This window comes from Prunus dulcis, chromosome 4 (genome assembly GCF_902201215.1).
Source record: "Prunus dulcis chromosome 4, ALMONDv2, whole genome shotgun sequence".
Taxonomy (NCBI): domain Eukaryota; kingdom Viridiplantae; phylum Streptophyta; class Magnoliopsida; order Rosales; family Rosaceae; genus Prunus; species Prunus dulcis.
The window spans coordinates 5263486-5278656 of record NC_047653.1 but is presented as its reverse complement, the minus strand read 5'-3'; the positions used below and the strand labels follow the sequence as shown (position 1 = coordinate 5278656).

At 40.2% G+C, this 15171-nt stretch overlaps 1 protein-coding gene across 1 annotated transcript; it reads left to right on the top strand.

Moving 5' to 3' along the window:
- The first annotated feature begins 3631 nt into the window (after positions 1–3631).
- LOC117623805 lies at positions 3632–5238 on the top strand. Its single transcript, XM_034354793.1, has one exon. It carries the CDS (start codon positions 3879–3881, stop codon positions 4866–4868), a length of 990 nt encoding a protein of 329 aa, XP_034210684.1. The 5' UTR covers positions 3632–3878; the 3' UTR covers positions 4869–5238.
- Positions 5239–15171: the final 9933 nt, after the last annotated feature.

Below are 15171 nucleotides of genomic sequence, written 5' to 3'. Positions count from 1 at the left end.
TTCATATTTGATAATTCATTTCCTCTATGCCTTTTATGTGATTGAGGAGAACTTCTTTTGCTTACAAATCTTTTTGATCGAGGAGTTCTTGGCAAAGGAGCATTTTTATGTAACTTCTTCCGAGTAGCCAATGCCCATCCTTCATTATCGTCATCGAATGAATCGACACTACTTTGACTTTTCACTCCAACACACTCATACGGATTGAGTTGATGGGTTTCAGAGAATGCCCCCAGTGATTGAAGTGAGGGTGAATGTGCCGAACCAGATAAGACAAACGAGATCGTAGCATGGTTAGACTCTACCACCTTGTCAAGATCCATTTCGATTCTTCCTTGTTGTGCCAACTTCATGATGAGATCTTTCAACACGAAGCACTTTTCCTTTGGGTGATTGATGACACGATGGTACATGCAGTATTTCGGGTAGTTAATATGATTCATCTCTTCAGGGCGTTTGCACTCAGGTAACTCAATCACCTTCTTCTCAAGTAAGTCTTCCAGCATGCCTTCTACGTCAGAGTCTGGAAAAGGATACTTCTTCTCCTTCATTTCTTTTAGGGGGTGTCGTCGTGGTTCTTGATCTTGAGTCGACTCGGCCTTCCTCGCATCTTTCTTGCCTCGAGTGGAAATCTTCATTGGAGTAGCACTGATCGTCATTGACTCCAAGATGCGTGTCCTCAAAGAGTCTGCCCCATTTCTCGACGACTTGTCATTTCGATGATCACTCACCATTTCCTTTCTTCCATCGTGATTAGCGATACTTAGCTCTATATCATGCGCACGAGTGGTCAATTCTTCAAAGGTACGGGGTTTGATCCCTTGAAGAATGTAGAGCAGCCCCCAATGCATACCTTGAATGCACATCTCTACAGCCGATAACTCTGACACTCGATCTTTGCAGTCGAGGCTTAATGAACGCCAACGATTGATGTAGTCAACAACAGGTTCGTCTTTTCGCTGCTTTGTGCTAGTGAGCTCTAGCATGCTAACTGAGCGACGAGTGCTATAGAAGCGGTTGAGGAATTCTCTCTCCATTTGTTCCCAACTGTCAATTGACTCAGGTTCCAAGTCAATGTACCAGTTGAATGCAGTGCCTCGGAGTGATCGGACAAATTGCTTCACGAGATAATCGTCGTTAGTGCCAGCGTTGTTGCACATCTCGATGAAGTGGGCAACATGTTGTTTAGGGTTACCTTTTCCATCAAACTGCATGAACTTTGGAGGTTGATAGCCCGTTGGCATTCGAAGGTTGTCTAACCTTTTGGTGTAAGGCTTGGAATAGATAAATGTATCTTGAGAAGGCCCACCATATTGAGCCATGATGGTGTTCGTGATCATGTCCTGAAGTTGTTGGATAGATAAAGAACCCACCGAGGCTGTGTTGCCTTTTCCGTGCGACTTATCACCCGACTCTGTTTCATGACCCAATCCTTTCTCGCTGGATTCAGCTTCATGATGTGATTCTTTCTTATGCACGTCTTGACTAGGCTCCTTATCTTGATGTGTCTCCCACTTGTTAATGAGAGAAGCAATCTGCACATCCTTCTCCTCGACCATCTTAGTCAGTTTAGTGACTGCTTCGCTCATATGGGCCAGCTGTTCTTCAATAGACATAGCTCCCGTCACCATGACCTGCATAGCCATAGAATAAGACTCACCTACGGATGCCGAGGTAAGCTTCTTCTGTTGATCGTCAGGAGGGGATCCATGGTATGAGCCTGTGCTCGAGTCAGCGTCTGAAACAGGCGAGAGTGAGCGTTCTCTCGAATTTTTCGAACCCGAAAAACTCCTCCCTTCACTCCGAGAGTTTCTCTCATCCGCCCGAGAGGTATTCTTCTTTTGCCCCAATGAGGCCAAATTGATAACCGGTTCGCGCCTTCGGTGAACATCTTTCGCCTTGGCTTGAGTCGGTATGGAAGTAACATGTTGAGTTGCGGATATCGCCTTGGCCTTGCTCCGGATGACGACCCCAACAGAATCTCCGCTTGAGAAGGAGGCGCTCACGCTTTTGCCTCTCGTCGCGGGAACGGATTGAATCTTCTTGGAAGCCATCGTTTTTGGTGTGTTGATTGATTTTGGAACTGGAGAAAGAGATGAGAGGCAGAGATGGTCTCACTGGGCGTGCCAAATTTGTAAACACGAATTTCTTGCGACAAATGAGACAAGAACACGTGTACAAAATAATATTGTATTTATGAAATTTAGGGTTACAATCTCTGTCTTGAATCCTCTGATTCGATCTCCAAAGTGTTTAAAGAAAATTTGTGTTTGATACAAGGGTCGTAGAGACTTGATCTTGATCAAACGGGTAGCACGAAGCTTGTTTGGTGTTTGGTGTTTGGGATTTTTATGGTGAAGGAACCGGCACGTATTTGTTGTGCTTGGTGGCTCTTCCAAGGTAGGGTGAAGAATGCAGAGAGTTTTCTGTTTCTTCTGAGTGCTAGGTTTTTTTTTTCTCCGACCCTTCTGACCTCTTCTTTCGTCTTGAGGCCTCCTATTTATAGGCTTTTGTCGGATGCTTGACCTAAATAACTTTCCTTGATTTGTGGGATTTGATTTGATTTAAATCAATTCCCATAATCTGGCAATTTAACCAGATTATCTTCAATTGATTAACCTGATTAATATTTGATTTAAATCAAAGTCAATCATAGAAGATTCTTTCCTTTAATTTTGTCTTCATCTTGAACCGTTTGATGCACTCCGTCGGATGTCGCCATTTGTCATTTTTGACAATTAATCCAATTTTGATGAGTCACACGCCACATGGGTGAATTACGGGGCCCACGATTTAATCCACCGAACCCTAATTATTTTCTTGTCAATAGAATTTATTACACCAAAATTTCTGTGTCTACAGACATCTAAAGCCAATCAAAATTAATCTTGGTCCTATCTAAGAAATAAATCTTGGTTTTACAAAATATAAGAAGGGAAATATGGAAATAAATATTTTACAAAATTAAAAGGAAAAAAAGAAAAGGAAGTTGCAGACATGACTAAAGAGTTCGCATGCACTGAATTGCAGCCTCTTGGGGAGATCGACAAGGGATGGGTCCCCCAGCATGGGTTTGGGCCTATCCGTTTGTCAGTTTTATTGCGGATAATGCCTCTATCTTCTCCGGCCCACGTTTTTTTTTTCAATTTTGTTCTCTTTTCTTTCATATTTCACATGAAATGTCCAGGTGGAGCTTGTACAACACTCACACGTCACTAGTCACAAGGCTCGCAACAATAACTGAAAAAAACAGAAAAAAGAAAAGAAAAAAAAGGGAAAGTTGTGCTAGCGAAAGTTGTCTGCGTGTGGGATCGTTTTCAACCTTTGATAATTGTAGGATGCATCATGCATGGGGTCACTATTCGTAACATTACTAAAACCAAAGATGAAAAGAAGGACAAACATATGTGGGTTATGTAAGTTGATGAAGGGAAATGTGCCAGTCTTTTTTACTCGAGTTTGATTCTTTTCTCGATACAGTAGAATAGTTTAGAATATTGTTTTGTCATAAAAAAGAAGACGAATCGAGTAAGTCCATATATAGATGAACCCGTTTAAATAAAAAGGGGCTCTATAAGCTGGGCTTTAATAAAAAGCAGTTGGGCTTTGATTGGGTCCAATAATGAATAGAGCCTGGAAGTTGCCCACCTGAGAGGCGGGTCTGAGGTTCGCGGAAGCAGAATGCGGATAAGCAGCCAACCGAAAAGTCAGAGGTGTGCTACAATTGTCAGCGGAAATAACAACGATACAAACCCAGAATCTGGCATGACGCATACCAACAAGACCATCTCAGAAAACGAAACCCTCCATTGGAGGCCTTCAAGATCTCTTCCTCTGTAACTGAGAAGAAGAAAAGAAGAAGAAGACAAAGATCAAGAATGGGGTTTCTCACTTTTGCAGCAGCAGGCGGCGGCCTTATTCTGATGGGTGCATACGAAGCCATTTCTACCTCAATCCAAATCCCAGACCAAGATTCAACTCCGTCGTCACCTCCATCTTCACAATCCTCAAATTCAAGAACGCAGACGAGCGTCCAACCTCGCACGTCGTCGATTTATTATCTCGCTGCCTCTGTCATCTCGTTACTTTTCGTTCTAAATTCTTTGGTTTCATTCTTTGACGCAAACGACGCGAGTGACCGAGTCGGCTCAGCCCTCCAATTGCAAGTGATTGCAATTGCCTCGCTCTTCTTGCTTTACGCAATCGCGGGTCTCCTGGTAAACTTCACAAATTCCACTATGCCTTGTTCGTTGCTCAGTTTGGTTGGTCTTTTCGCTTTCATTGAAGAATTTTTACTGTTTTACCTTCGAAAAAAAGACAATAGTGGGATTGAAAATCGGTACTTTGATATGTTGCTTGTGCCAATTGCCGTTTGTATATTCTCCACAATGCTTGAATTCAACAACCCAAAATCGAATTACCCTAAATTGGCTCGTGGGGTTGGGTTACTTCTGCAAGGAACTTGGTTTTTGCAAATGGGTATTTCTTTGTACACCAATTTGATAGCTCACGGGTGTTCTTTGCACGAAAAGAGCAGAGGGAATTACACTGTGAAGTGTAAGGGGCACCCTGAATATCACAGGGCTAGAGCCATTGTCACACTTCAGTTCAATTGCCACCTTGCTCTTCTAGTGATTTTGGTTGTGGGAGTGTACTCAATTATTGGTAAGAAAACTGGAGGCAGGGGTGATGTTTCAAGCTATAAGCCCCTTGGCGCCGAGAGGCATCAATTTGATAATCAGAGCCAGTTTACTTTGGATTCTGAAGATGATGATGTTGATGAAGAGATTAAAGAAGAGGGAAACTTGGCAATACAGAAGGCCGGTGAAGTCGAATTGGGGATGAATGGTTATGGTTCTCACAAGTGAGGTATATTTTACCAATTTTGATACGGTGAATGTGAAACTCCTATTTTTTGTCCCTTTCAGTTTACCACTGGTACAAGTGACTTGGGATACACTCTTCTTCTGTTTTCAGTTATGTAGATTTGATTTTAGTTCATGTGATACATTGTGTTGTTCTTCAGACATTTTTCAGTTTTTGGTAAATTTGATTTGATTACTGTTTGTAATTTGGTTCCTAAGTTCAGTTTTTGTTAATTTCTTTGGGTCGATATTCGAGCAATGCTTTGCTTCTTCTGTCCCAAATAGAATATATGAAAAATAGAAAGAAGAGTTGTGTGCTAGACAGGGAAGAAGATTTGTGTATTTATTGATATCTTTGGTGTTTAAGCTGGAAGATCATACAAGAGCAGGTTAGATTTTGAACTTCCATTATAACCTAAACAAGTTTCCCACTTCCTAATTCTGTAAGAAACTCCACTGCTTGCTTGAATGATTTTCTTTATTTGGGAGGGAGGAGACTAGCGTTTGACACTTAACATAGAAGACAACAAGCAACTTACTTTTTATTTAGCCAATGGGGTCATACCATACTGGAAAAGTATGTTCGGCCTAATACCAGTTGTCTCAGGTTCAAAACTCCTAGACACTGGCGTGTGTTATTGCAAACATACATACTTGGCACCAAGATGAATTTGAAGGCAATACATGCTTTGTATATATAAATCAATTGACTCTGTTAGCAGTTGTAAAACTAAAGTGAACAAGGTATAAGGCAGTGCCCTATATATGTGGGCTGACTTGAATACTTTCTCCCAAATTGAAGTAATTCCCACAATAGAAATCCTTTGTGCAGGATGTCCTGTACAAGGCCTGAATAATTCCAACAACGTGCTTCTTATTAGACAAAAAACGAAAAGGCATTTTGAAATGATACAAGTTACAGGAGTATAAGACTTGGTACTTTTAATGGTCGACGAAACCAAATACCACTTTTTTGGTTCTAACAAAATACCATTTTATATTAAAATCTTCATTTCTATTATACTAAATATGATCAAACGGCTCACAGTGGTTTATAGATGTCTCTCTTTATTTCATCACTCTAATTTGGCCGTCCCTTAGATTTTAAGGGCCCTGTGCGAAACTTAAATTGGAGCCTCACATAATCTAATACGAAAATACTATAAAAATTTGCCAGAACTTAATGTCATAAACAATTTTTTTATAACTAAAATTCACCATCAATAAATATGTAATGACAATCAGAAATCAAATTCATAAAAATTTAAATGTTTCCACTTGATAAAGTTAAATATTTTGTACAAAAATAAGCTCTTTGTGCCCCTATAAAGTCCCTTGCTACCTCCAATAAGCAATCTGTGTTTAATAGGGAAAAAAATTTGGCAATCACAAATTAAAGAGTAGTTGCACACAAATGTCATTAACAAATTAGATTATATTGCATTAAACACAAAAGCCACAACAAAAACATACCTGACCATCCAAAAATCATTCACATTGTATTTGCTATCTTATTTGAAGAATTAAAACTATTACCAGAGCTTTTAGGAATAAGAGTTTTCTCTTTTTGGTGTTCAAAATCTTGAAATTGAAAGAATAAAAGAAATTGTCAAAGGATTGAAAAAAGAACCAAAGAGAAATTGATGAATAATGATGATTACTTACCAGAAAATCAGACTTTAAGAGAAAGAAGAAGCCATGAAGTTTTTTTCGTTTTGTTTTGAATGAAGAAAGTACTTTTCTTGGAGGAGAAAATCTTTTTTATTTTATTTTTAAGAACGATAGTTTGGGGGATATATATACTCCTCCTATGGTGTGGTTAAGCTTTGATGTTTCCTGTTTTTAAAAGGCTTTCTGTTTTTTTTTTTTGGTTGAAAATTTATAATTATGTAAAGTTTGAATTCAAAAATAATATCAAAAACAGCCAATAGATTGACCTCAGGGAGTATCGAACTCTAGCACTTTTGTCAAATAGATATGAGCTCCAACCAACTTTCAGAACATGGTATTAATAGAATCAATACATGCCTGACACGTGCGTGTCTACTCGTTGAAAATGGTACTGGTTGATGGAGGATGCAGCCATTTCTGGCCATAGAGACTTCATCTTCACCACAGACACAGAATACGTACTTAGGTCACCCCATGGATGTGATTGAGTACTCGTTTGGTATTGCTTATTTGGGGTGATAAGTGATTTTTTAAAAATTTTGAGAAGTCCAACCCGTTTGGTAATCTATAAGAAAATCACTTATTATTTAAAATTGCCATTCATTTTCTTTTCTCATTTGGAACCTGGGAAAATACCACATACCCAATTTTTTTAAAGTCTGATTTTCTGTGGATAACCAGGGAAATAGCTACAATTTGGTAAGCAATTCATTTAGTTTGCTTTAAATTTTGTTGTGATTTTGAAAATTATTATCTGGGTTTTCTTTTACTGCCTTTTGTTGCCTAAAAACTTTAATTGTTATTGTATTTTGTTTACTTTTAATCAGCTGCTTTCTTTCTGTACCGGCTTGCATAAGTTATTTTATATATTTATTGCTTCCTATTGGGGTCTTACTCTGTATCTAGTAGCTTTTATTGAAAATCTTGTACATTCTTGAATGGTCAGGAGTTTGGTTGGTTGAACTTTTGTTTCTCCTTCGATATATTTCAGTTATGACTGACAATATATTTATTTTTAATGAAAATTTTATTTATTTTATTTTTAATGCCAAATTGGCCCTAGCCATATGCATCAACGTGGATTTCAAAACCAGTGCACCCCATGAATACGTACGTAGTGAAACTTTCTGATCTTTTCCTTTGTCTTTTCAATGAGTTTTGGAACTATTAGCCGGTTGAATTTTTTTATATTTTTCTTTGGTTTGATCCAAAAATTGGCTTGATTTAGTAATTACATGAGATTTTGTTTTGAGAATGATTTTTTTTTGGAACCTGAGACTACTAATATGTAAGTCAAGGTCATTTTTCACTAAGTTAGACTCTATTGGAAAGTATTTGTTCTCCCAAAAAACCCTAGCCCCCTTTCTCCCAAAAAATACTCTTAGAGCCTTTTCCACTTTGAGGGGGGAGGAAGCCATTGTTCTTCCCCCCTCTCCCCTCTTGTAACACCCCGACTCCAAATTTAATTGTTTATTTTAATCGATGTAATTAAATTTACGAATTTACCCTTGGGGTAGGGGTAAATTGGTCACTTTCTTATCCGGAAGGATTTTGGGACTGTGGATGGTATTTTTGGGTAGGTGGTACCGAGACGAATTCGTAGACAGGCGGTAGGCTTGAATCGGAGTTGTAACGAAAAAATTACGGGCAAAATACTTCCAGTGGCAAACTTGTAATTATTTCAAAAAGTTTGGTAAAAATCAGATTTTCACCTCAGCCTTCTCTCTCTCTCGCGCGACACTCTCTCTCCTCAGTCTCTCTCTCTCCCCGACGTCCGCTCTCTCTCTCCTCGGTTCTTTCAGTTCCGGCCACGGCAGGACCCGAGACCGGTCCCGTTTGACTCGCCTCGACGTCCCGATCAAGCCTAGGCCGTTTTCCCCGTCGGAAACCACGAACTCCGGCCGCGAGCTCGACTGGTTCGAACCGGAGCTTGCTCGCCGTCGCGCCGTCGCCTCTGCCGCCCAAACTCGGTGATTGAGGTATGGTTTCTCCTCCTTTTTACGAGTTCTAGCTGATGTTTGTATAGGTTTGGATCGATTTGTGAGTGTAGAAACCGATTAGGAAAACCTAGGGTTTGGGCCGAATTTCAAACTGAAATTCCGACCAGTTGCCGCCCGAATTGGGCCTCCCCGTAGTTGAAGAAAGTGATCCTGACCTCGAGTAGAAGCTAGGGTAGGAAGGGTGACCTCGGGTGTGGAGTTTTTCCGTCGCCGGAAATTACTCTGCACACCCACGCGCTGCCGGCGCGTGTGGCGGCGCATGGGCGAGTCTGGTGAGGCTGCAATATAACCCGATGAGATCCTTAGGTGGTCACGAGCGCGTAGGAATTCGCGGATCTCAATTCGGATGTCGTTTGACTATCGAACGGATATTCGCATATTGTGCGTTATCCGGGTTCGATAGGTTTCGACCGTTAGATCTTTCTCGCAGTAAAGTATGTTGTTCTAGGAATTCCTAGGACCGTATGGGACTTCACGGATCATGAATCGGAACCCCGGATGTTCCGATTCAAAAATGCAAAGTTTGCGGGTTAGCGATAACCGTAAAAATTGTGAACGATTCCTAAACCTGTAATCGGACCTTAGGATACCTCCTTCACTGTGCACGGATGGGGAATTTGGGGATTTAATCCTTTAATTTGTGATTTCCGCTTAGACGTGATTTTTATACCAATTAACGGTTCGTATCTCGAAATAGGTGTTTCGACTGCACGTACTCAGCAGGCAGGACCCTCACATGGTCAGGCAGCGTGGGATTATCTGTGAGTGGACTTTGTTTTAATCATATGCATGGTTTTAATTGATGAAAATTTCTGCATAATGTTTTAATGGTTTATGGAATTTATATATTATATTCATGAAATGATTTTGATGGTCGTATAGTATTTGGCATTACATTGTGAGTTTGGTATTTTGGGTTTTTGAAAGTGCAGTTATATGGAGAGTGGGGAGGTATAAGTATATATTCGCTATAGATGAGATATTGGGGTAGTTGGAGGTTGATGTGGAAGAATGTGGTTGTGGAGAGAAATTGTGTGATTACACTACGTAAGTACCTTCCCCAGTTACTAGTCTCACTCGCGGCGTTGGATGTTCCGGCGTGTGAGACACTTTCCATATGCGGCGTTGGATGTTCCGGCATGTGGAAAGACTTATTATAGAGTTTAGGGTCATCACCATGGCGTTGGATGTTCCGGTGTGTGATGACCCAGTCTGCGCGCGTAGGACATAGTTTGGAAGCTACACATGGCGTTGGATGTTCCGGTGTGGGAGCTTTGGAGTTTCGTCCCCCGGTTGGACCGCTCATCCCTAGACGCAGGATAGCACCTAGAAATCCTGCAGACTAGTTAAACGATCCCCCAGTTGGATTGTTTTCCCGGTACCTAGGTGGTGTGCTGAGTATATCGTATAGCTATATATATATATTTATTTATACAAGTATCTTTATACGGGTATGTATGGTTGAGTGGGTAAGGAAGTTAGTGGCTTGAAAGGAGTGGTAAGTTTGAGAGAGTGGGGATTCTTTTTAAAGGAGGTAACTGGTATTTTCTGAAATGTTTTTAATGAATTAAGTTTTGGGTAATTATTTATTGAATTGTGAACCTGCATGTCTTGAGCATTATTTTTACATGGTGGGGTTATTATATTGTTTTAACTGCAATTTGGTTTTTGTCCACTCACATATTTTCTGTTTTGCGCCCCCCCAGCCAGTAGTCGCTCCAGGAAGCGTGCAAGTGGTGTACGAAGTTCGATCTGGGCATCTTTCTAGTTAGGAACTGAGTAATTTCTTCTACTCAACTGTACTTGTAATCTAAATTCAGTAGATGCTCTGTATTGCCCTGATAGATTTTACTTGTGAGGCCGTAGGCCTTTCTAGTGTGATTGTAAAATTGTGAAAGCATGGTGTTGGTTGGGACTATTTTTATTACTGTGTGTTGCAGGTGAAGTAAATTTTGTTGGGATTGCTTAGTTTACAGGGGAGACTCTGCCAAATTTTTGGTAGAAAGTCTCGAGGTTTAATTTAGTGGGCCCGGCATCGGGATGATGCCTGGCAACACGACGGGTCCGCTTCCTAAGCCTGAAATTCGGGGCTGGTCCCGCCACCTCTTCTCTTCCCTCCTTTCACCTCTTCCCCATTTTTCTGCAGACAAAGGGTTTTCCCTATTTGTCTTAGTTTTGTTATTGTCACACTTTATTCCCAGCCCGGCCAGAACACGATATAACCGCTTTGTCCTGGCTAATTGCCACATTCTCACCAAAATTTCAAGAAGGATTTGTTCCTGGGAGCTCACGGAGCAACTTCCCAGGGTGGTCACCCATCCTGGGATTGCTCCGGCCTCCCACTCGCTTAACTTCGGAGTTCCCAGTACTCCGAAGCCAGTGAGCTCCCAAAAGGCCTCGTATAGGTTCAGAGTGGCGCAGCGGACCGGGCCCAACTCCACCTACTACGATATTGTCCGCTTTGGCACCCACGACTGGGCCCTCACGGGTTTGTTCTTGGGCCGCACTACATTCTCATGCGCACCCAAGAGGCCTCACAAGCTATGAGGATGCGAAGATATATAAGTAATATCACCCCTCCCTCCGCTTGGTCAGATGGATCGGACGGCCTCACCGCAACACGATATTGTCCGCTGGGCCTCCCGCCACATTCTTTCACAGCCCTCCGCAAGGATTTGTTTCTGGGAGCTCACTGAGCAACTTCCCAGGGGGTCACCCATCCTGGGATTGCTCCAGCCTCCAACTCGCTTAACTTCGGAGTTCTTACAACTCCGAAGCCAGTGAGCTCCCAAAAGGCCTCATCTAAGTTCAGAGTGGCGCAGCGGACTGGCCCAACTCCACCTAGCATGATATTGTCCGCTCTGGGCCCACTCGACAGTATCCCGCACGGATTTGTTCCTGGGAGCTCACGGAGCAACTTCCCAGGGTGGTCACCCATCCTGGGATTGCTCCAGCCTCCAACTCGCTTAACTTTGGAGTTCCTACGAACCCAAAGCCAGTGAGCTCCCAAGAGGCCTCCTCTAAGTCAGAGTGGCGCAGCGGACTGCGCCCAACTCCACCTACTACGATATTGTCCGCTTTGGCACCCACGACTGGGCCCTCACGGGTTTGTTCTTGGGCCGCACTACATTCTCATGCGCACCCAAGAGGCCTCGCGCTATGAGGATGCGAGGTGTGCCATATAAGGCACATCACCCCCCCTCCGTTTGGTCGATGTGGGATCTCACAGTTATGATTTTCATCCAATCATTATATGCGGCTGCGGCTTAGCGTCGGATCTTCACATGCATTTCCCTGTCGGATCTCCACCACCATCTTTTTTGCAATTTCTTTATGTTTGGAATAAGTTGCAAAGACTTTTTGGGTTCTCTGTGTTGTTTTCATCTCTCCTTTTGTGAGAGTTTTTCATATCTCCTTTGTGTGAGCTTTTCATCTCTCATTTGTGAGAGTTTTATTTGTATTGTTATGGCTTGATGTTTTCAAGCTTTATCTCTTTTTTATTATTCTAAGTTTGCAATCTTAGTTGGGATACTTATGCTAGAGTTTCTTCGATCCTACCTGATCGTTAGTGGAGACACGCCATATTATCTTAATTTTGATATTAGACTGCTCCGTTATTGTAATGGCTCTTTTGTGGCTAATGATTTTTTTAGCTGAATTATGAATGCAATCATAAAATTTCTCAAAAAAAAAAAAACTCCATTACTGTTTTGAGAATGATTCTTTAGCAATAAAGAATGATGAGTATTTGTTATTGCGTGAAGCATTTGAGTTTCAAGTATGAGCATATCGCTAGCATGGAGGACATTCAAAATTTCTAGAACGTAGGCCACGGTCCTCTCTGTAAATCTTTTCTACCTCACATGTAAAGTATCTGTGGGCTCTTCACCCCAAAAAAAGACAAAAAAGAAAAAGGTATCTGTGGGCTGTTAAAGTAGGAACGGATGAATTGTGTTGGCTTTTGCCTCAATTTTTAGTCGTGGTCCAAGGGGATCTTGTAGCCAATGCATATTTTCTAAATGAAGTATATTTTGACTCTTTTTGGTCGACTTTTATTGATGCATTGCTCTCATTATCATAGCAGCCTCGCTCCAGTTCGCTATTCTTGTGATTCCAAACCGCCGGCTCGCTTCTCTTCCAATCGGGTTATGAGGTTAGAATTCAAGAAGTCAACCAAAAAAAAAAGGGGGGGGGGGAAGGGATGAGGTTTGGGGAGAACGTATACTTGTCTGCCTTCCCTCATTAGATAAAAATGAATGGAAGTCAAAGGTATACATGAGGGATGTAAAGGATTATATGTCAATAATCATACGTGATAGTTTTGACATTTCTCTTAACTTAATCAATTCGAATTGGATACGTCAAGAGAAGACTTTGCTTTAGCTTGATCTGACGAGTCCAAATCTGCTCTCTCCATTTTTCTTCTCCTTCTTGTATGTCCTTTTCTAATTTCTCCTGGTTAAGTACTCTGTTTTTTTTGTTACTAGTTGTCCTTGAATTGAAATTTGGAATTGCATAATATCAAAATCTGCTGCCCATGATAGATACGTAAGTAATATTCCAAGGGGATCTTTGTAGCCAATGCATATTTCTAAACGAAAAATTACATTTTTTTTTCTTTCTTTCTGGTATATTTTGACTATTTTTGGTCGACTTTTATTGATGCATTGCTCTCATTGTCATAGCAGCCAAGTTGAATTTGGTATCAATAAAACGGGACAGGGAACCTGTACTTGCGTGCCTTCTTTATTAGATAAAAATGAATGGAAGTCAAAGATAAAAATGACGTAAAGGATTATATGTCAATAATCATATATGTGATCGTTTTGACATTGCTAATCAAGTTGTTATTGATAAATCTTTTGGGATTATATTGTCCAATGAAATATTATTAATTATGGACACAATAAGCCAAACCCATTTGATGTGGGATTGCCTATGTGGTACACGATTTCAAATAATTGAATCGAAACTGCAAAATGTGCAAAATGTGCTCATATGGTAAACATAAATTTGCTACCTTGCATCGCTTATTTTCTTCGCTTGATGTTACATCACCTGAAAAAGGAAGAAAGAGAAGACTTTGCTTTAGCTTGATCTGACGAGTCCACATCTGCTCTCTCTCCATTTTTCTTCTCCTTATTGTATATTCCTTTTCTAATTTCTTGATACGTGCTCATCTACTTAACTTCAATATATGCATTCCAATTAATAAGATATAGATCTCAAGAAGAAACTATTATTTATGCAATAAATGTAATATTTTCTTAGGATTAGGATTGAAGAACGCACATTTTTGGCACACATTATAACACACCTTATTAACCATTGGATTTAAAGAGATTTGGACGATTAAGATTGAATATGATAATTAGTAATGATTTTAAAAAGTACTAATTTACATTGGAATCAACACTTAAAGTTGTGTTGAATGTTTCTAAATTTTATAATTAAAAAAAATTCTCCATCATCTTAATTTTCTTCTCTCGTTAAGGGGTGTATAGTTTAAAAGTTAGTGTAAGTGTATGCATTTTGTGTTTTTCTTTTGACTTCCTTTGACAATTTTGTAATAGGACAATCATTGTATTTTCCCAAGCTCTAGTCTAGATTAAGAATTACATCTCCAGGTGTTCTTATCTGGCTTCATTATGATGGACAACAATGCGTTTGACAAAGGTAAGTTTTGCATAGCGTTTTCTAAATTCCTAAAGATTATGATTAGTCATATTTCCACCATATGACTAGTCAAATTTTGCGTTAGTAAGGTTTTCCAACTGTCTCTTTTGTGGATAAGTTTTGAAAAGTTTATTTGCAAACTTTCTCTTTTTCTTCCTCAAGAGTAATCCTCATATTTTTCATCTTTGAGTTTTCTAAATTGATTTTTCGAAAACTACATTTGAAATATGAAAACCTCATCTTGCTAGATCAAACACTCTCTCATATATATATCTGGGGTCAGATTCAAGATTGATTTCTTCAAGAGTATGGTTTCTTGAAGAAATTGGTCATTTTATCTTTGAATCCAAATTTCGTTTTTGTCTGAGTTGGAGCTAGCTAGTTGGACCATGGGATGAAAGAGTTGAAGAAGGAGCTGCCACCTAGGATTTCTTGAGCTTTCTAGTGTTTCTTTGTAAAAATCTTTTTACTTAGTGAATTGCCTGGTCGATTGATGACCCCCAATTTTTCCTAATTGTGGGTTTCTGGGTGAACAATTTTAGGTTTGCATCTCTGTAATTTTCTGGGTTTGTGTTCTTGATATTTGACTCGTCATCGCATGATGTTCATGTATTTTTGGGTTTGTGTTCTTGCGGTTGACTAGTCATCATTTTGTGTTGTTTGGTGTTTTACTTAATTATGATGTCTTCACACACTTTCATCATAGTTGTTGCTAGCACAAGAGATGCCTAGATTGACGGGTCCTTCTGAGTGTCTAGGTTGTCACTAGTAATTCTCTTGGCATGTAGGTACATCTTGGTATGCTCTGTGTATGTTCTTGGTTGTGGTAATTCATGTATAACAGTTGACTAGTCATAAGAGTATTTTGTCAAGGTCTAAAGTGTGTGAAGTTTGTTGTGTCTTGTTTGAATATCTTTAAATTTACCCCTCGTCACCTAAGTACCAATTTCAGTTAGGAG

Excerpts from the sequence above, each read along its gene's own strand:
- LOC117623805 (XM_034354793.1), top strand. The coding sequence starts at position 3,879 with ATGGGGTTTCTCACTTTTGCAGCAGCAGGCGGCGGCCTTATTCTGATG.